General features: G+C 41.4%; 1 protein-coding gene across 2 annotated transcripts in view; it reads left to right on the top strand.

The window, feature by feature from the left end:
• znf407 (zinc finger protein 407) overlaps positions 1–21,984 on the top strand; it is a 150,797-nt gene that overhangs the window by 89,495 nt on the left and 39,318 nt on the right. For both annotated transcript variants that reach the window (XM_086218982.1, XM_086218983.1), the window contains exons 7-9: positions 7,105–7,188; positions 7,944–8,064; positions 15,179–15,357. In XM_086218982.1, the coding sequence (XP_086075108.1) occupies positions 7,105–7,188; positions 7,944–8,064; positions 15,179–15,357 (384 nt within the window). The remainder of the gene's footprint in view (positions 1–7,104; positions 7,189–7,943; positions 8,065–15,178; positions 15,358–21,984) is intronic.

Raw genomic sequence — 21,984 nt, 5'->3', positions numbered from 1 at the left:
GCTAAATATTCTCCTGACGTATATTTTGTACGTCACTGTTCACGCACAAATTTGTGTTGCACGTCACGTCACACGTTTACGCCCACAAAAGTGACAGCTTTTTTGGAAAGAGGAATATTACTCCTCCATTTCACACAGACAAGACGGCAAATTCTCGCCTCTACTGGGCCGCATTCTATGTCTAGAAAGGGCTAGAGATGCTCATACTGTATGATGATCAGTTCACTTTGACTGTTTTTCTGTCTCCCTACCAAGAATTTAGGACTTTGGATTAAGTCGGTTTAATACATACGTATATTTGGTTTATAATCCCTGAAATTATATTTCTCTCTCTCCTCTTTTACCTTAGTCGTACAAGTTTGCTTAATTCACACGTTCACACACACACACACACACACACACACACACACACACACACACACACACATACAGATGCTGCCATGCAAAGTGCCAAACTACTCATCAGGAGAAATTAGGGGTTCAGTATTTTACTCAAGAGTGTTGTGACACTGGGGAGGGGCAACCTTTCTGTTAGTGTGTGGCCGTTCCACTTCTGAGGGACAACTGACAGAAAGGTGAGGAAACTATAATTACAAATCTGGATATGCATTTAAAATGAAAATCAATTTATTATCGTGCCATACAGTATATTTGAGTTATTTTTTTCACTTTTTATATTTTTTCAATATGTAGCAATTGTTTTTGTAAAATCAGCTCGGAATATAAGTGGAATAAATTGCTCAATTAAAACACATTTGAAACAACCAAAAACACATCAACTTGGAAGTCCAACCTGCTGTTATATCAGCCTGCAGCGTAACTGGCTGTGTCACAATAAAATATTTAAGTGTGATATTTAAAAGAAAGTCCAAATGTTGATATCAGGTTATTAATACAAATTTATAGTTGCTTTGGATGAAAGTAACATATGATAATGTCGTAATTATTCTGGTTGTTACTATCTGTTTCATGTTCCAACATAGCAGATCGAAGTTTTGCTCACGAACAGCGGCTCCACACTCTCCAACCATCTGCCCTCATACTTGGCACGATAGGCGGGGCTTAGCCAATGGTCACCTATGCAAAAAGAGGACTTGACGAAACCAAAATGAGTTCTAGATATTCAAAAATTGTACAAAAAAACATTGTAGACAACAGACAAGAAACCAGAATGTCTGATATCCTCATTCTGTGGCTAAAATTAGTGGTTGTAACATGTAGACTGCCTCATTAAGAAAAAAAAAAAAAGTTAACATCTCCAGCTCTCCTTCTCCTGCCCTAACTGGATTCATTGTTCCTCTCTGATTTGTGTGTTTTTTATGTTAATCACTCCCTCCTCACACACCCGTCGTGTCTGAGGGATGGTGAGGAGGGCGGGGTGGGGATTCAGTGGTCGTCAGCCGCCAGGGTCATTTGTAACTGCTGATGAATGAGCGACTCAAATAAATAAATAAGTGGCACTGCATCTGACCCACCCAGCTTTTCCCAGGCTCTTGGGCATTGTAGCTGGAGAGGAGGGGGGAGGTTTGGGGGGCAGTGGAGGGCTGAACACAGCGACAGGGCCACAATTGATTTCCTCATTGCCTCAGTTTGTCGCTTAATCTGGCGATATGCTGATAAATCTTCACACTTTGTCAATTAATTTCCCTGAAAAATGAGACCCAAAATGGCGAGCACATCAATACAGCAGCGGATTCCATGTCAAAAATTAAGCGGTAAAATTAATTGCCCTCCTATCCGCTCCTGCTAAAACATAACTAATGAGGGAGGCAATTATAGCTGCATGCAGACTCCTCCAGGGTTATTTGAAACACATGTACGTACACACACACACACACAAATATATATATATATATGTGTGTGTGTGTGTGTGTGTGACACATCCATAGAGAGGTTGTATATTTTGACTTCATAGTTCTCTCATTGTCTGGCAATAAGGCATATTTAATTCCTGTGAGGGGTAGAGAGACCCAAAATGGGGAGCACATCAATACAGGAGCAGATTCCAATATTCAAATTACCTGAAAGTTGAAGGAGTTACACTGCAAATGTTTTAAATATGCCTTTGAGTCCATCTATCACCACACTGTGGGTGTGTGTGTGTGTGTGTGTGTGTCTGTAAATTGTTATTGTTTGGGGTTCAGGGTTCAGTTCAGATGAGAGTAAAGCTGAAGATTGATCCTGGTTAGAAAAGGGTTAATGTTACATTATAAAAAGGTAAGTGACATTCCTGTACTAATATCAGGTAGAGGTAAAGGTGAGTCAGGATACAGGATACCTTGTCAGGTGGGAGGATGAGATCTTCTAGTGCTGATAGCAGTGTCTCTCTTCTCTTCTACCCCACCTCACCGTCCTCACCCTGGTCCTCAGAGGGCTCACCGCCACAGATCAGCAGATGAAAAGCACACATATAATTTATTGCCAATGTTTCCTCCTCAAGAATCCTCAAGAATAATTGTGGTGACCGCAGCTGGGCACAGGGATCGATGGCTATGGATTTTTCTGCGGTGGGGTCTTGCAGCATTGGGTGTAATGAGAGATGGAGAGAGGGAAGGGGCTGGAAGATTGACCTGTGCTGTTTTTCTCATATGAAGTAAAGGCCTAATTCAGAGCTTAGAGACACAAGAATAAAGAAAAAAAAAACTTCACAATTTGTCCTACTGGGGGACTTCAACGCTCACGTGGAGGAGTTTAAGTATCTCAGGGTCTTGTTCACGAGTGAGGGTAGGATGGAGCGGGAGATTGACAGGCGGACCGGTCCGTTTTGGTAAAGAGGGAGCTTTGCCAAAAGGCGAAGCTCTCGATTTACTGGTCAATCTACGTATCAACCCTCACCTCTGGTCATGAGCTCTGGGTAACAACCAAAAGAACAAGATCGCGAATACAAGTGGCCAAAATGAGTTTCCTCTGCAGGGTGGCTGGGCTCTCCCTTACAGATAGGGGGAGACGCTTGGTCATTCAGGAGGGACTCAGAGTAGAGCCGCTGCTCCTCCATGTTGAGAGGAGTCAGTTGAGGTGGTTTGGTCATCTGGTGAGGATGCCTCCTGGACGCCTCCCTCAGTCTTCCAGGCATGTCTGCCCGGAAGGAGGCCTCCAGGTATACCCAGGACACGCTGGAGGGATTATATCTCTTGGCTGGCCCGGGAACGCCTTGGGATTCTTCCAGAAAAGCTGGTGGAAGTAGCTGGGATGAGGGGGCTGCTGCCCCCGCAACCCGCACCTGGATAAGCGGAGGACGACGAAGGCAAAGACGAAAAGTTATATTCTTAGTGATAAAATGAAGACTTATATTGGCACATACATAGTGAAGTTAGAAATGTTTTGTATAAATATGCCATATTCATATATTTTCTTTGTTTTGTGTTTTTTTTTTTTTAAGTTTGTCTTTGCTCCTCTGGTGAATTTGAAGGGTGTTTCTCTCATTATACTTGCCTTAAATCACTTGTCAGTCACCTGAAGTGCGAGTGTCTTAATCTGTGCTCCTACGACACCACTTCTTGTTTCACAAGTTTGTGGGATCATGAGTTGTACCAGTGCACACATACGCTCCTCATAGAACTTTTAGTTTAAAGCTATATTTAACTTATAGCTCTGTGCACTTCTTGTATCTGTCCAAGAATTTCATGTTACAAGAAATACAAAACTGACATCAGAAGCAAAAAGTTACTTGTAACCATCAGGCTTTACTTCTTGCCCGTAAGACTAAGTCATGGGTGAAAAAGTCCCTAAAGCATGCAAGAACATTTCATGAATGAGGTCCAGTATGATCACTGGCATGTGTTTATTTGCCAAACTAAGAGAAGGACATTTAAAGGTCTTGAAAATTGAAAAGTATGTTACACTACAAAGAACATGTGATTAATATTTGGAGGCAATCTGGTTGAAATGGTAGATAAGATAAACCTTTATTCGTCCCTCAGTGGGGAAATTGGCAGAAAAAAAAGTGACCTTAGCCCCCATGACACACTTTCAAAAACACAGTAATACATGAACAAGGCAAGTAAAAAGTGTTGGAAAAGTTTAGAAAAAAGAGGTCATAAAGACCAAAAAGCTGCACCATATTTTGAAAAAGATTTTTGAAAATGTCAGGTGGACATTGATTCAAATCACAGAGTACATGTGAAGTAGTTTAAAGAAGAATGTTTCGGCTTCTGTTGCTCATCTTGACTGCAGAGTGAATCCGTGATATTGAAGACCTATTTTCAATTTAATGACGGATATCCAAAAAATCGATCCAGAAGACTTGTATTTCTCGCTATCTTCATAGTCTGTATCCATGTGGTCTCCTTGGCTGAGGTATGAGCTCTCTGAGTGCTTTCTGGTTTTTCATAAAATGACCTATCACATTCTTTAATTTGTATAGGGAGAGTAGCTAAAACAGCTATTTATATAACTGCATTTTTGCTCTGAAGGCCATTGACACACGGATTGTGAAAAGTGAACCTGAATGCATCGGCTAACGAATGCAGCTTTTTAAGGCTGTTTCTCTCCCCTCTAAGTGGCACTGCATTAAAACTCTTCTCACAGTCGAGTGGCTTTAAATGGGTGTAATAGAGGAAACTTGAGGCTGCTTTGTCTCTGTGGACTCGCTGAAAGCTGCTATCGGTGCAGAAGAGCACTGCTGAGGCCCAGCTGGAAGAGTCACCCACATGTGTTATCAGTGTGTGGCGAGAGCTGCAGTTCGACATCAGCATTCAGATGAATATTTAAGTATCTGGTAACATACATACATGCAGTGTTCTTAATGTTATATATGGCAGTTATGAGCTGGCACATGAGCCGTACATGTGTGGAAATGTGTCACTAGAACACTGCATGCTGTTTGATTTGTGTGTGGGATTTTGCATGTGTATTCATTTGTATGCACATCTGTGTCCATTCAGTAAGTGTGTTTGAGTGTTTGCCTGAGTGTGTCTTATCGCAAATATGTGTGTGTGTTTGTGTGTGTGTAAGCGGGAGTGTGTGACTGCTTCTGTGCAATGGCAGAGAGAAAGAGAGGGAGACCATCATTCTGTTAATGACAGAGCCAGATGCAGAGAAGAGAGGAGGAGTGTGAAAAAGCTCTCCACGCTCCCCATCTGGAAGGCATCGCCCCCAAATGAAGTTGTAGAAAACCATCCCATTGATAATAAAGCTAATTTTTATGGCTCTGACAAGTATGTAATTATGTTCAGCGGTGCTTTTCAGATTTTATCACAGTCAATAAACCACACTTGCAATTTCCCGTCCCCCATTTGACATATTTACATGGATCCATCTGATTGGAGGAATTAGTTAGCGGTGAGAGCTCTGATGGATATACACTAGTGATCTGTGACTTCTGCTTGGCTCATCTGTTAGCCAACTAGACCTGCTGCTCATCTGTTCACGCTGATTGTTTTTTTCTTTTCTCTCTTTCTGAATGGTATTCCTCTCGTTTACACTGCTCTCCATTATCTCCTTATTGCCTTCTTTTTAGTCTTAACTTGAGCTTTCAAGTTTTTTTGCACTTTGTTTTTTTTTTTGTTTTTCCTACACCAGGTCTTGCACCAAAAAAAAAAAAAAAATTACTTCAGTATCCTTATACTTAACACCCTGCACTACAGTGTATGAAGTTGTGATCTTACTGTATTTGTTTGATACATTTCAATCAATTTCCCCTTCAGAGTTGGTTAAGTATTTCTAACATCTAATTTCTACTCAATAATATGTAATAACGATTGAAAAATAATTATTGACACATTAATGAAGTTGATCTGTGTTCGTTAAGATAGAAAGAGAAAAACTAATCAAATATGTTGAAGTGAAGAATAGGTACAACAATAGGAACTGTGCTGATTTTCATATCCACGAGAATGATGGCACCAGTAGTAACACTTTATTTTAATTATTGATTACTGGAATGCACAGACATTATTGCTGCACATATAATTTAACTGAAAATCATGATACCACTTATTGCAATTTTAAATTCATACAAGGTTGCTATATTTAGTAAGGGCTAATTGTGTCAAAATATGATTTAAATTAAATAATCTGGAGCTGCTAAGATGTCCTTCCTGCGTATCATATTCAAGTCCACACAAATTTATATCATTTTCATTATAGTGGCTTTTTCAGTGACAATGGGACTAATGATTTAAAAATTAACTTTCCTTCTGATATTGGCAATCAAATCACTATATTAGTGAAAAATAATTGCAGTAATGTATATTTTTTTCAAAATTGTGCACCTTTGATAGGCATACATCTGTGAATATATATGATGATTTTATGTGTACATGGTGGCTAAAGGTCTGTTTGCTGTCATATTTTTTCAGTTGGTGTTGTGATTTTAAGATTTTTTTTTTCCCCTCTCAAGTAAGTTTAGCGATCCTGGCACCTGTTCATTAAGTTTGAGTCGTGATGAGTTTGGGTGATACTTTTTATAATTCTCCTAAAGCAACGTGAGTAGTTTCTTTCTCTTTCTAACTAGAGTTGGTGAAACTCTCGTGAGCTTGCAACACTGCTTTCACATACTGAGTGATCCAAGGCACTCAGGCAAATACCGCGAGTTTGTGGCGTGTCCAGTGCATTCAAACAAGTTCAACAGCGAATACTCTAGGCGCTAAATTTGGCACAAGATATTAAGACTTGTTTACGTCTGGGGGCAAAAATAAGCCCCCTTGTCTGGTATTCCCTTTTTCCAAATCATGGCAGAAGAAGAAGAGGAGAAGAAGGAACTAAGAGTAGGACAAGAAAAAAAATCAAGACCTTTATCACTGTTAGTAGTCGGAGCAATGTTAGCTGATAGCAGCTATATATTAACACAACTGCTGTGAGTCCAGATTGACGATCTCTGGAAGGAGATTAATCACGAGCAGGAAGGATCTCACAGTAGGAACAAAAGTTGTTTTAACTCATGTTTCCATTAATCTGTGTCTCAGTCTTGTTGTCAGAAGCACTCTCTCCACTTTAAAGCATGTAACAATAGTTGGATATTCTGCTAATTCTCAAACGAACAGATTTAAATGCACCATCTTCCTGTATTTTACTATTTTTGTCTTTGAAACTTTGTAATTGAGGCAGTTTTGTGGTGCTTTTCAATCAGTCGTGATTTCTCCATCCTTCTGTCAATCACTGCAGGTGAAAAATCCTATCTGTGTGACCTGTGTGGTTTCGCTGGAGGCACAAGACATGCTCTCACCAAACACAGGCGCCAACACACAGGTGAGCACGCCAAGTGTGTATGTGTGTGTGCGTGTGTGTTATTTTTGTGTGTGTGTGGACCCTCATAATCTTGGACAGTGATTGACACCTCAAGATCAAGCAAAGTCATCTTTTTCCACATATTTTATAAAACGTTTACACACACACAAACACACACACACACACACACACAGGGCCATCAGCGTGACATGCTGCCATCAGTGATAGGCATGTGTACTAGTGTGGCTGACTGAATCTGCGATTTTTAATTTCAGTTATCATTTCACCATGTCATTCTGTCACTTAGGGAAATTGCATTTTTCAGATAGGCTGTCAATAGTGCATGCCTTTTTTTGGAAATTGGAAAAGTGAAACAAATGCTGCTCTTAACCGTTGTCTGGCAGGCGCCCAACAATCAAGAATCATGTTAGAAATATTCTTTCAGGTTTTCATGATTCATTTTATTTGCTTCTCAGTTTCTCTGTCACCTCTAGCACCAAAAGCTCTAATTTCTCTCTTGTGTGTCTGTGTTGACTTGTGGCAATTACACCAATTCCAGATTTAGCTGCATATTCAAATATAATGTAATGCACACATCATTTGTGCTTGTCAGTGTCTGACTGATACTGTTTTTTAAATCAGCTGTTGGTACAATATGTCTGTATCTTGAAAACTTCAAGCTTTTATGCAAAAATGCGGCTACACCTGAGTTTGTTCGTGTCATATAGTTAAACCACTCTTGTTTCTTTTCTTTTCAATCTGTCTACCCTCTACAGGAGAGAGACCCTTCAAATGTAAGCTCTGCAACTTCGCTTCGACCACACAGTCCCACCTGTCACGACACAAACGTGTGCACACCGGGGAGAAACCGTACCGCTGCCCCTGGTGCGACTACAGGTACCGCCTCATTGACCCGCCCACGCTTGGTGGCGCTGATGGCCACTGCTGTGGCACTGACGATGAGGGGGAGGTTGATAGGTGGTGGTGAGAGGTGCTCTGGGGAATGTGTGTGTGTGTGTGTGTGTGTGTGTGTGTGTCTGAAATAGCTGATGGCATTGTAGGATCGTTTGGAAGGATTGGGGGATAGCACAAATGTTAGAGTGTGTATGTGTGTAAAGGTTTAATCTCCACAGCATGGCACCATCTCATCACTCTGCAAATCATCAACAGGCCCAGCCAGATCTCCCCAACACACACACACACACACACACACACACACACACACACACACACACACACACACACACACACACACACACACACACACAGAATGTCACTGTCACTGGCAGGTCCCTGTCATTAAAACACCATCATACCACATCAGTAATTACACAGGAAATTGTCGGTGAAATTGAAAAAGTTTTGGCTAGTGTTGCACATCTCCATCCCTCTATCGCTCTCTCTCTGTCTCTCTCTCTCTCTCTCCCTCTCTCTTTCTTCACTGCCCCTTGTCTCTCTCCTCTCGCTCTTACTCTTGTCAGGTTATGGCTGAAGAGTGTGAAAGGGAATGATCTCAAACCCATCATTGGTTTTAAATGCACTCCTAATTCCCCTCTGTGACAAAGTCATTTCAGTAGCTTACCACACCTGCTCCACTGTGGTGAAGCACTTCTGCTGGCTTTTGTATGCAGTCCAACTTAGAAAATATCAAACGCTGAGTAATATAATCATGTGTGTATGTCTAGCTCTATCTCTCAAAGTCATCAAGGAAAGAGGATGTCTTTATCGATTCAAATCAAAACATTGACCAGTATTGTGTTTATTTAAAATTGTGAGGATTTGGTATGTTACCCAGAATTTTTTTTTTTAACTATGCCAGAAAAAAAGATGAAGATGGGTCACATGGGTAGGAGCTAACCCCCGTATCAGACAGATGCTCTATACAGGACCAACGTATTGTTCCCGGGTCCATTGTTCCCTGCACTGATATTTAATGATCATTACCAATAGGGCAAATGAAACAGTAAATTGGAGGCCCAATTAAAATTTTGGTGGCCTTGGGGGTTTATGGGGCTCCATAGGGGGAGGGAAGGGGGAGCAAGGTGGGAGTGAGGCTAGAGACACCCTGCTGCTTTACTAATGTGAGGATGAGGGATTGAATACGGGGCCTTGCCTTCACTCTGCTTTTTACACCCTGAATTCATGTTTAAAACCCTGACATCTCCAGCAGCTCGGCTCCATGACTTAGCATGTTTGACCTTTCAACATTAGCCTGGCTCATCAGATAAAAAATTTATGCTGTTGTAAAGAAATATCAAATGAATCAGTGATTGACAGCTCTGGGACTAATGCATGTTTGTCAGTGTTGTATTGATATACATCTGATTTGCACTATTAAAATATCCATATTCAAATATTATGGATGTGCATCTCTAGTTCCCACTTGATGCAATGTTATCTCCATCAAGGCTACTACTCAAATGCATATAAATGAGCAAGGAGTGAATGATCTATCAAATGCCACTCATCTTCTATTCAGACATAGATAATAGACAGGGATAATTATAGTTTGGGAATAGTGGTATAAAATATTCTAATTATATTTTTCTTGCAGTCCTGGCCTGTCAATTAATGATGTCTATTTGACTGTTCTCCAGCTATTAATGCAAACCGCAAAACTTCTCAGTGTTAAAGGAATCGTTCCCATTGTTCACAGTGAGGAGTTTCTCTTTTTTCTTAAAGTCACAGTGGGATCTTAAATGGTCTAATTGATATGTAGCTCCTGACTTCCGCCACCCTTCAGTCGCTGTTATTGTTTATTGAATAGTGTGGCATTCCTGCTTCGATCTACCTGTTAAGTACTGTCTCAGTTTGAGGTACGGAGGCTTTGAGGATGACACGCTTCCTGACAATGGCAGGAAGGTTTGTAACCCTGCAAAATGAAGGGAAAGTAGGGGGGGCACTAATGAGTGTAATTGTGCTTTCTTGGCAGAATAAGGTCCAAATAAGACCACTGATCCAAATACAAACCCCCCTCAAACTCCTAACAAACACAAAGAATCTCCTCTACAGAAGTGCCTCTCAGTTACACCTTTCCCCATTACCATACACTCATTGAGGAGGAGAAAAATGGAAATGGTTAAAATGAAGGGAGGAGAGAGAGACAGAGACAGAGAAGGGGTGATGTATGCGCTGAGCATCAGTATAGCTGATTCCCATGGTGAGTGCACGGATGGGGGAGGAAGTTGAAACAGTTTCGGACTAATTAATACAGTGTATAGTAGGAGGACTGGTGTGGGCTTTCACTAACTGTGACACCTGCTGACTCCTAAACGCACATTGTGTTGTTTTAATATGACAATTACGCCATTACCATATCTGAGAGATAGCACGGCCCCCCTAGGAATCCACCCACGCTCTCTTTAGAACTTTTTAGCTTCGCTTCAAATGTTATCTATTTATGCTTCCACTTTGGAATAAGAAATCAGTTCACTTTTGAGTATTAAATGCATTTTTTAGCAAAATTATTTGCGATAATTCATGAGTGTGTGACTGTTAACAGTCTTGAGTTTGTCTTTTTTTTAATGATGTAAATAAAAAGTTAACAATTGTGGCCATGATTTGTCTGTCACAGCAGTGATCGAGGATCTGCCAATACAACTTGGTGTGTGCTTACTAGTATTTTCTGAACTTGAAATATTCATATTCAATTAAACATTAGAATAGTAAGAATAATTGTATTTATATACCATTTTTTTCAAAAGAACAGTTGAAAAGTGCTTCACACAACAAAGGGGGAAAGATAATCAAATAAAATTTACAGGGGAATCGCACCAGCTGAACCGATGATAGAATAATAGATGAAAATAACACATAAAACAAAGCTATTTAAAGGGACATAAGAGAATTGTATTGTTCTAATTTCTGTAGGAGGGCTGGTATGGCAGCATGGTGTTGCTGGGTTAACACTGTCGCCTCACAGCAAGAAGCAAGCACAGGGTCTTTCTGTGTGGTGTTTGCATGTTCTGTGGGCTTCCTCCCACAGTCCAAAGACATCAAGAGGGGACGAGGCTGATTGATACTCTAAATTGACCGTAGGTGTGACTGTGAGTGTGAATGGTTGTCCGTCTACATGTGTTGGCCCTGCGATGGACTGGTGACCCGTTCAGGGTGAACCCCGCCTCTCGCCCGAAGGCAGCTGGGATAGGCTCCAGCTCAGAACATGATAAGTTGTAGAAAATGGATGGATGGGATGGGGCAGCATGGCTCAGAGGTAGAGTGGCTGTCGAGCAACTGAAGGGTCACTGGTTCAATCTTCACTTCCTCCAGTGACCCTGTCAAAGTACCCTAGAGCAAGATACTGAACCCTGAATGGCTCCTGATGGCCCTACGGTGGACTGGCGACCCATCCAGGGTGTACCCCGCTTCTCGTCCGATGTCAGTTGGGATAGGTTAGTTACCCAAAAGGGTTGGAGCCCTCACAGCTAAAGCCCTGTCACTCTCAGTCTTTTGCCTTGAGCAGGGGGAATAGCTAGCAGGGTTTTATCAAAGCATCTCAAGCTACAGACAGCGGGGTAATAGTTTAGGAGCTCAGTTAGGAGGCTTGGTGTCAAACTGTGCAGGTCAAAAGAAGTCAGTGGTAAAATTCTAAATGCAATTCTGAAACAATCTAGGAGGCTTGACAAGTGTGTGACATGCTCATGCTGTAGTAACAATGGCATGGCACTAGGGTGGTGAATCTGTGCCCTTTCAAATCCAGCCTGTTTTTGTATTTCAGGCTGTGTATTTTTGAACAGTCTAGATATCAAAATAAAAGCCTCTGACCTCATTTAACAGTCTTTCACGTACCCCATGGAGACAAAACAGATGGGTTGGTTTTTGCTTCTGTAAACTACATCTGTGTGAGGGGCTACCATTGTTTCTCTGTGGCTGCCGAGCAGAACTCCGGGCCTGCTCAGTTTTTTGGGTTTCGTTGGTGTTTTGTTTTGTTTTTTTTAAGTCTTCAGTAGAGCTGGGCTGGATTGAGGCCCCATGATGGAGTTAGGTGTCTCTGCAAAAGTGAAAACAAATTCTCTCTTTAGCCGGCGTGAGCTATGGCACACTGAGGCTTTATTGTCCCGGCCAAGGTGATAAGGGAGAGTAATTGCATATTATACTGTCCGAGAATGTCAGGTCCAAACTGAGCATGAGTGCCCCATCCATCAGCACACGATGGTGTGTGTTTATGTGTGTCTATGAAATCGTGTTCCGCACTGCACATGCTTGCTTGCATGATGCATTATGAGAGCGTGTGTGCACGTATGTGTGTTAGTGGATACCATGTAGTCATATCAGAGATTTATGGTCTTTAGTCTTGCACAAACTGAGGTTTGGCCACGTCCATGCACATATGTATGAGCATGTTTGTCTTGCCCATCCAGTCTTTTCTTTTCAGCAGTGTGTGTGTGTGTGTGTGTGTGTGTGTGTGTGTGTGTGTGTGTGTGTGTGTGTGTGTGTGTGTGTGTGTGTGTGTCTGGGCAGGTTTAGATAGAGCCTTCCAGCAGGTCAGGCAGCATCATTAATCAGCTGAGGGTTGCATGTTAGTCTCTCAGTTGACATCATTACATCCTGCACCCTACAGTAGCTCATCGCTTGGCCTGCCCTATCTGACCAACCCAAAGACCGAAAACACACATGCACATACACCCCCCCCACACACACCCACACACACACACACACACACACACACACACACACACCGGTTTGAGCAGCCATCCGGGTTAGGACATTGCACTGACTTACAATCATAGAGGACAGCCTAACTCAATCCTTAACTAAAACCTCTTTGATCCCATAAACACTAGGGGTCCTGGTAAGGTCAGCCTTTATACTAGAAAAGTTCTCCAATAGGTAACAAAAACCATCCTTATCCTTTACCCCAACCTCATAGGAACAGCCAAGTGTTTATAAGAAATTCACTTATTCGCTGTCCCCTGCCTGTTCTGGTACAAATAGATCAGGGTCAGGAACTTTGATTAGTGTAGGAGTAACATCCTCATTTTCTCTTACAGAGTCGGCCACCATCAGTAGCAGTAGTTCGTCTTCCATCCATCAACAAACTTTTGAAGATTGCTTGTGCTGTGTCAAATCACTGTACCCAGTCAGGACAGTAGTTTAAAAAACAATAGGGTCTTTCCACTGAAGTTCCTTTGGGCTCAGGCCCTAACTATGATATGATTCTAAAATTACAAAGTCTTTTGATTCTGGGAGGATGGCAGATAAGTGTATTTCCTGTAAAGCTATTGTTTTCCACCAATATCACAATAAATATTTGTATACCTAAGCTCTCAAACCAGGTGTTAACCCTCAAAATGCAGTTTGGCGTTTTTAGGCCAAAATGTCCTCCTGCTGCAGAAATTTTATGGCAGCAATCATTACGGAAAAAAAAAAATTGACCAAAAAATACATATACACATGTACATACATACTACTTATTTCATATCACTGTGATTGATACATGGATTTTTAGGGCCTGAGCCCCAAAGGGTTCAGTTTCTTTCTTCTTTCTTTCTTTCTTTCTTCATTATTCAGCCACTTTAGACCTCAATTTGACCTCTTAAACATGCTCAAAAACTCACCAAATGTGGCACGCACATCAGGTCTGGTGAAAAATTTGATAAAATGTAAAAATCAACCCCCTAAGTGCCAAACTGTGCTCCATAGCACTATCTGGGTATCTAAAAAAACGGTGCCATGGGCTGTAGGAATGTTTTAAACGTTAAATCGAAACTCAATTATTTGTCTCATCAAGACCTACAAATTATACACTGACACCCCTGACCTACAGTAAATCCAACAGGAAGTCCACAATATGCACATGAAAGTATGACTTTGCGCCAATTTTGTTTAATTTAATACGTGACTCATGACACTGTGCTGAACAAAAGTTGTTTAAAAATTTGTAATAACTCAAACGGTTTGGATTCTCTAAGCCCCAAGAGTTGCTGTGCCACATTGCACCTTACAATGTAAACCAATGGGGAGGCAATCTCTGGACATATACTTTGTGTCAAACTGAGGCTTCTGACATCTAAACTATAAGTCTGACCACTTTCCAACCTGTATCACTGCATTCAGGACAAATTTTCTGACTAAAATGTGAATTCTAATGTAAAATTTGACCAAAGTCATGGGATTTATGAGGATATTTCACAAGAAGAGTACTCTAACATCCTCATCAAACTGACAGGGCACAGGAGGGAAGGAAGGGGGCTGGGGGGTAAAGTCAGAGCTGTCAGCACAGGTCTGAAAACATCTACGTGCCTGTGACATAAGCCCTTCAACTGCACGTCAGGGTGCGAAGACCTGTTCAACACTGCTTGTGGCTTTAAGTCAAGTCAAGTCAATTTTATTTCTCTAGCGCCAAATCACAACAAAAGTTATCTCATGACACTTTACATGCAGGTCTCGTACCACGCTCCTTCAATGAATTTACCCCCAACAATTCTCCATGAGCAAGCACATCCTTCAACAGCGGCCATGAAAACCTTCCTTTTAACAGGCAGGAACGTCAAGCAGACCCAGGCTCAATGGGGACGACCTTCTGCTTTGACTGGTTGGGGGGAAAGAGAGCAGGAGAGCAGTGTAGAGACAAAGACAGATAATTTTCAAATGTATCAATAATGCTCTCACCTGACCTGTAGATCCACATTAAGCCCCTTGCATATACCCCCATCAGGAGGGTTAGTAAGACATTTGTAAAATCATACTAAAATATGAAAGAATCTACTCGATATATATGGTTGTGTAACATGTTTTATTTTGTTTTAAGTCATTTAATTGGTCTTTAGTCATGTGTTAATCGAAATGCATTTAGGCTATGAATGCTCTGAGAGTCTGTCCAAACATGGCTGCTCCCTCAGCTCCAGAAGCCCCGCTTAAATTATTTTATTGCAACAAAATAAAATGTTAGTACAGCAAACCTTTCTTTGGAACATTGCCAAGTGTTTATCTCCCTTGTGACTATATTGATTTTTTTTTTCTTTAAAAAAAAAATGGAACGAGTCCTTTCATCTTTGTTTGTCTTTCTCAGATCCAACTGTGCAGAGAACATCCGGAAGCACATTCTCCATACCGGCAAACACGAGGGAGTGAAGATGTACAACTGTCCAAAGTGTAACTATGCCACCAACGCTCCCATGGAGTTCCGCAACCACCTGAAGGAGACTCACTCTGATATCGAGAACCCAGACCTTGCTTACCTACATGCAGGTGACTTGATTTTCTTTCTGTTCCTTATGTGTTGTAGGTGGGTGAATTTGAGCTCTGTCTCATGATTAGTGAAGATCTGGTTGAGTGTTCGGTGGTGAATCACCTAGTATTATTATTAGTATTATTGTGTGTGTGTGTGTGTGTGTGTGTTCTCTCTCTTCTAAGTTGATTAAACATCAATAACGTTTGATCAATCCTGTTCCTACTGAAGATTTCTTTTCAAAAGTAAGATGTGAACATATATGGCTAGATTTAGAAACAACAGTGCCTTCAAGGCACATTGAATACTTCTGTGAGTGAAGGTCATTTCCAGCATTGTGTACTCTTAGTTTCCCAGTTACCACCATTATTGGGTTTTGTTGGCTGCTGAGCTGTTCCACTGAATAAGCTGAAGGTTAAGTGCCTTGCCTCGGGGCACGTTACCTGGGAAAAGATCACATTTTCCGCACTTGGTCTCCTATTTCAAGGATTTAAAGCTTCCAACGTCTTTTTTACTAACTTCTATTATCCTTTGCATTCCACATTAAACATCACACATTATGTGCATACAGACAATCCACATTTGAAATTGTTACATTGGGTAGGATGCCCCCACAACCCTGCTCAAGCTCTGTTATTCCACAGAGGTCATATTTCATAGCACCATTTTTTTGTTGCTAGATCGAGATGTGCTATTCAATGCTGATGGAGGTTATGGAGCTACAAAGAGGCAGCACTCAAGGATTGCTGGTGCAGCCATCCCTGCCAATCACTCAGGCCATAGAGACAGATGAAATCTTGTTCTTCTTCTATTGGTTCCTTTGTATCCCAGTGTTCTGCCTTTGTCCTTGAAGGCCACCAAATCCAATCGCCAGAGTGCTTGTCCTTCAGAGGAGCAGAGAGGACAGCCTTTATCCTGTTATCCTCCTGACCTCACATAAAAGAAGTAGAGTTTGAAGGGAACACCACATATTCGCCAGCCCTGTTGTATGTTTGAAACTGAATAGATCTTATTTGTGCCATTGTGCTGATTCTGAAAAGTTTATTTTTTCTAAATTTCTACAACAGACTTGGCATAATTTATATATTTCAGGTACTTGGACTGACCTCTATCTCGTAGTCTCTTTTACTTCCACCTCTTACCCTCCCAGTCTACACTTAAAATAATGCTCTTTGTAAAAGCAGTACCCTCTCACCTCTAACCCAATGGCTCCTAAAACCCTTTCACCCCATGATTTCCCTCACCTCCATTTGTCCTCATGCATGGATGACCTTCTCTGTTGACTTTTAGTTTCATTTGATTCTTTGTTTCTTTCTTAGTTTGATCTTTGGCCATTGGAGAACAAAAGTTCTTGTAGAACCAGAAAAGGTGATTTATCTCTCTGGGTTTATTTTGTTGTTTTTTTTTTTTGTTTTTTTTTTCTAAGGCTGTATTTAAGGGGGTCATGATCTGACCATGTTTCGTCATTGCTGTATCAAGCACTTCACATTCTAGACTTTCACAAATGAAGGTCAGATCTGCATTGTTCAGTCAGCGAGAGGAAACTCATCTTTCAATCAGGTTAAGCAGCATGTTTTCAAGATGTCATCTTGGTATTCTAATTCATATTCTGCTCACGCCACCCCACCAATATAAACCAAAGAATGAGAGCATATTAAATTATCCAAAAAAAAGTAAAAGGAAAAACATCGCCCATGGTGTTTGTTGCCCTGGAAGCAAAACCTTTATCGGACCAATTTCCTGGAGGAAATTACCGATCCCACCTTGCTTCCATTGAGGTAGTGCACTTTTCTCAAATTGTTGCCTCATTACAGCAACATGTAAATAAACCATAGAAGAAATGCAGAAAATCAACAGCTCTTTGTTAGATTAAGACCGGTGTAATCAAGCTGGGGGTAGTTTGAAAAGGCATGGAAAGTGCACTTGTGATCTTCCCCTGTTTCAAAAGTAAGAAAGGGAGGTAGGGGGGTTGGTGGCAGAAAGAGGAGTGTTTCATCTAAGTAGACAGAACGAGACCAAAAGAAAGAGACAGGGGAAAAAAAGATTAAGAAGGTAGATGTTGAATTAACCTGCTTGTGATTGCTCTCTGTCAGAGTGGCACCAGGGCCAGCAGCGAGAGGCAAATCATGTGTGATGGCCCTTCCCGCTGTTCCCCCTTTGAAAGACACAGATCAAACGCACCCTACTCACGGGCCCTTGCAGCTCCTTGTGTCGGATTGATTGACATCCGAATGTCTCCGCTGCTGCTCTGTGTTTCCATATAACCCCACTCCCACCACCGCCCCCCCATCTTCCCTTCTTTATTCAGCGTCGCACTTCAAATTAAAGCCCTTCTCAAGGATGAAAGCAGAGGTCTTTTGCAAACGAAGGAAGAGAGGGAATTAGACCCAGCAAGTGATGGAGGGGAATGATGATTAGAATTTGAGAGGGGGAAAAAAAAGAAGGGAGGTTAGATATGTGGGGGGAAAAATGTTGCTGATAGGACATATTTTAATAAAATGGTAATGACAATTGTCTTCCTTGTGCGATCTGCAGAGAGAGATATGCCAGAAAGAAGTGGTGGTGCCTGTGTGATCTCAGCATAGATAGCAATGCAGCAGAACTAGAGCTACAGGTACATCAGTGACTTTGCTAAATTATCCTTCTAAAACTTTCTCTCTGGTTAAATGGCTGCAAGTACACTAGGACTGGTGCAGCGACTGTATCTTTACTATCTCCCTCCAAGGTCAGCAGTGGCTGCAAGGCCACTGGCTTTGGTGAATCAACCTCCTGCCCCCTTCACATCCCAAAAACGATGTTACACACAAACTCAAGTTTACTTTAAGGATAATTCCAGTGTTTTCCAACTGATGTCCTGTTTTAACTATATGTTTCGGTCAAATTAATTGATGATCAAAATAATTGGAATTGTTGCAATATTTAGCAAGAACATTATGACCACAACTGTAAAAATGCTGTAATTAGCACGCAGGGTAACTACAGTATGTTCGTCGAAGTACATCCCCTGCAAGCATTTTTGCCTTTGAGGGGTTTAAATTGTAGTTATCAGGGTGTATGAACATGATTGAGAGAATCCTAGAGATGGACGTGTCTAACTTAATACTCTCCGAAATGCCACTCACTAACTCAATGGAAAATTTCCCATGAGTCGCTCTGGTCTTGACTGTTTCTTGTGGTTTATTTCGGACACATGAGAGAACATCTCATTCGATGTTGATCAGAGGGGTGAAATCATCTCACATGGTGACAGATTGTTGTATGGAGTCTAGTTTTCATCACAGCTGCACTCCTGCAGGTCACCACCATAACACCAGGTCCCACTCTTTACAACACAGGCGTTCGTCTTCACAGCACCCACAGCAACGCTTCCATTTTCTCAATACGCAAAGCCTCCACAGCCAAGCCTGATTCAAACTCCTCCTTGTCTGTCCCTGCCTAACTCTTCACTTCACCCTTGCTCAAATAAATACAGATAGCAAACATTCATTCGAAAACCTCACCCTTTCCAAAATTTGCTAAATATTAGTCTGTGACTTTAGAAATACAGAATTTGGTGCAGTTTCTCGATTTTAGAGGCCACTAAATGATCCACATGACAGCATGACATGCCTAAAATGCTGGTAGAGAAAGCGAAAGTGAACCTTAACTATTTCAACTGTGTTGTTTGACACCAGAATTAATAATCTGAGCTTGTCAGTGTCAAAAATAAAATGTTTTTCGAACAGAATTTGACACGTGCAACTTCTTGAAATTGTTAAATTGGTACATATTTTTGCCTTTCAGCCATAGTATTGTTGCGCGTGTGCTTGCCACTCGTCCCTTGAAATACGGAATCGTTACGTAATCGGGAATTAAAAGTTGCGTTCCGTATTGATTGGAGTGTATTCCGTATTTCACAATTGTCCCATGCACGTCTGTCACACACACACCCGCGCACATACGTGAACACTGAACTAACAATAATGAACAAAATAAAGGACAGGAAATATCAAAGACAGCAAAATATGTTATCTGCTGCCTGCCCTGCACTGCACAGCCCAGCCCCTTTGCGCTCCACTTCCTGGTCACCATTCGTTGCCTAGTTACCTCGATCGCTCTGCTCAGTGCACCGCCGCACGTTTTAAAAACAACAACAAAGATGTCTTCGACTTCTACAGCAGACGCTTTGTTGCCTAGTTACAGATACAGAGACCTGACCTACTGAGATCTACATAAATGGCCATTTCTACCATGAATATGTTGTCTATGTTACTAGTTTACTATGACCGTGCTCAGGTTCAGGCTGTCTGTACAGTCATGTTTACATGTTCAATGCTAATAAAGCACTTTAAACTTTAAATCAAAGCATTTTGTTTTTTCATATAAAAATAGATACATTTCTATGCATCTTAGGAGTTTTGGGGATGTACCTTTTTTTTTTTTTTTTTGCCTGTGCGGCTTCAGGCGCGAGGGGGGCGTCCCTTATTTCTATTTCTGAAAGGTGGCAACCCTAGTTGCGCGATTTTGGAAAAAGACCATAAGTTTGGCCCTGAATGGTCATTCTGACACAAACACTGGAAAATTGAGCTTGAAAAATGCCAGATTTATTTTTAAAGTCTTTTTTGAGGTATTTGGATAACTTTTAGAAATAACCTAACCACTACTCCTTAACCCTAATTGTACTGTAAGCACTGATCCAAAAATCAGTATTTTACCAAATGGGGACACATCATTCACCCAAATGAACTGGTCCTCAGTCTAGCATGTGGTTTATGTTATACCCTTGCACACAAAGGTAAGATGCCCCCAAAAGCTTTGATAGTGCAAAACAATTCTACTATTTTTAATTGTGAAACATTTCCCTAATCTTTAAGCAAAGTTATAATGCCACGACTTGGGGGCATACACATCAAATGCTCCGTAATTAGCCAATAGCGACTGAGTACATGGATTTGCTGCTTAGTGCCTGAAAAGATTCAAACAAATAAATACACTTCTTCAAGGCATTGTTGCCGCTTCGTGCAGATTCTATTTTCCTTAATAATGCATGATGAATGGCTAGCATAGAGGGCTAGAGGACACCTAGCCTTCTAAGTGATGATCTTAATACACACTTACAACCAAAGGCAATTTCATTTGTTCACATGAACTTTTTTCCTTATTAAACACATTTGCAAACACATTTCGCTTTCAAAGGCTTTTACTTAGGTTTATGCATCTGTGTGCCTCGCTTACCTTCACCTCCTGTTCGTCATTTAATGAAACATGGCCCTCCCGTGTAGTACCTGTGTGCTGTGTTGCAGCATAATGTTGTATTGTGGAGGACAGGTGTGTGTGACATGCAAATGTGTTTCTGGTATCCCATGGCATGCGACACCGTGTCGATGTTGTGAAAGAAAGCACAGACAACGGCGATAAAGTCAACATCTGTTTCTAATAACAATGTGTTATATGTGACACGTTTTCTATGCAGGGAAGTATGTGAAAGAAAAGCAACACATCACCGTTGTTCAGATAAAACACCTGTAGGACATCAAGTCGTCAGCATTGGGGATGAACTTGTGTCACCTTCCTTATGTTGCATTAACTTGATGGGCTCAAATGAAAAAGTCTCTCTCTTAAGTGAGACAAACAGAGAACACATTGTGCTGATGATGCCAAAGCATAGTTTTAGCTAGAGCCGTTCTCTAATATGAGATTGTGTCAATAGAAAATCTGTTGGGTTTTTGCAAGAAGGGACGCAAAGATTTTCCTGCATTCAAGTAGCGTATCTGTAGCTAGAAACCAAGCCATTCCATGAATATGTCTCTGGACTCCCCTGTTGCCAGCAGAGTCTCATCTGTCCAGTTGTGAGATCTCACTGACCTCATGCGGATGACAATTTTTTCACTCTCAAGTGTCATATTTACATCAATACACAGAAAAATCACTTTATCACACCTGGCTTCAAGAACATTACATAAATACATCACACAGAGTTTGATATCTCTCAGAAAGCTCCAGATTGCAGGACATATGAAAAAAAGGAGAAAAAAAAGCTTGATTAAAAAAAAAAGGGGGGGGGTTGCAGCTTAAATCAGTGTAAGTAGGAACAAAAGACTGTCAGTAGTTTACATGTTGTATGTTTGGATGTTGTCCACATTTGGTGAATATTGCCACCTGAATGAATGAATGAATGCCGTAGTAAAGGTGTTTTTGTTTTTATGTCTCTCCCTTGTATCCAACCTCAGCAGGCCTGCATGTATAAACTTGACTATGGGCTCCAGCCTGTGTTGGGGTGTTAATTGGTATATTCCCTCATGGAGGTAAACCTCTCAGTCTAGCTGATGTTCACTTTGCTCCACAAGTGGTCCTGCTTAAGATATTACAGTTAAAAAGTGGTAGTTCATCGTTGATGTGCCCCAGGAGAGATGCAGCAGGCGTTGCTTAGCCGTTTAGCCTTCGCTTCCATGAGTCTACTGTAAGTAACTTAAAATGGGGCCGGTCTGGGCCAAGCAAGTAGCAATTCCTGCATAATGACCTGCTCCAGTGAGCATGAAACCTCTCCCAACCGTCCGGATTTATCACACATCAGCCACAACAAACAGTCTTTTGTTTCACCCTCTGCTTCCATTCCCTTCCCTTCCTGCCACTGCCAGAATGAGATCCTCCTCTCAGCCATTTAGTGC

Source organism: Aulostomus chinensis, chromosome 11 (genome assembly GCF_037954235.1).
Source record: "Aulostomus chinensis isolate RoL2024-O1b breed Wild chromosome 11, RoL_Achi_v1.0, whole genome shotgun sequence".
NCBI classification, from domain to species: Eukaryota; Metazoa; Chordata; class Actinopteri; order Syngnathiformes; family Aulostomidae; genus Aulostomus; species Aulostomus chinensis.
The sequence above is the reverse complement of the archived record's forward strand: the minus strand, read 5'-3'. Positions and strand labels throughout refer to the sequence as shown.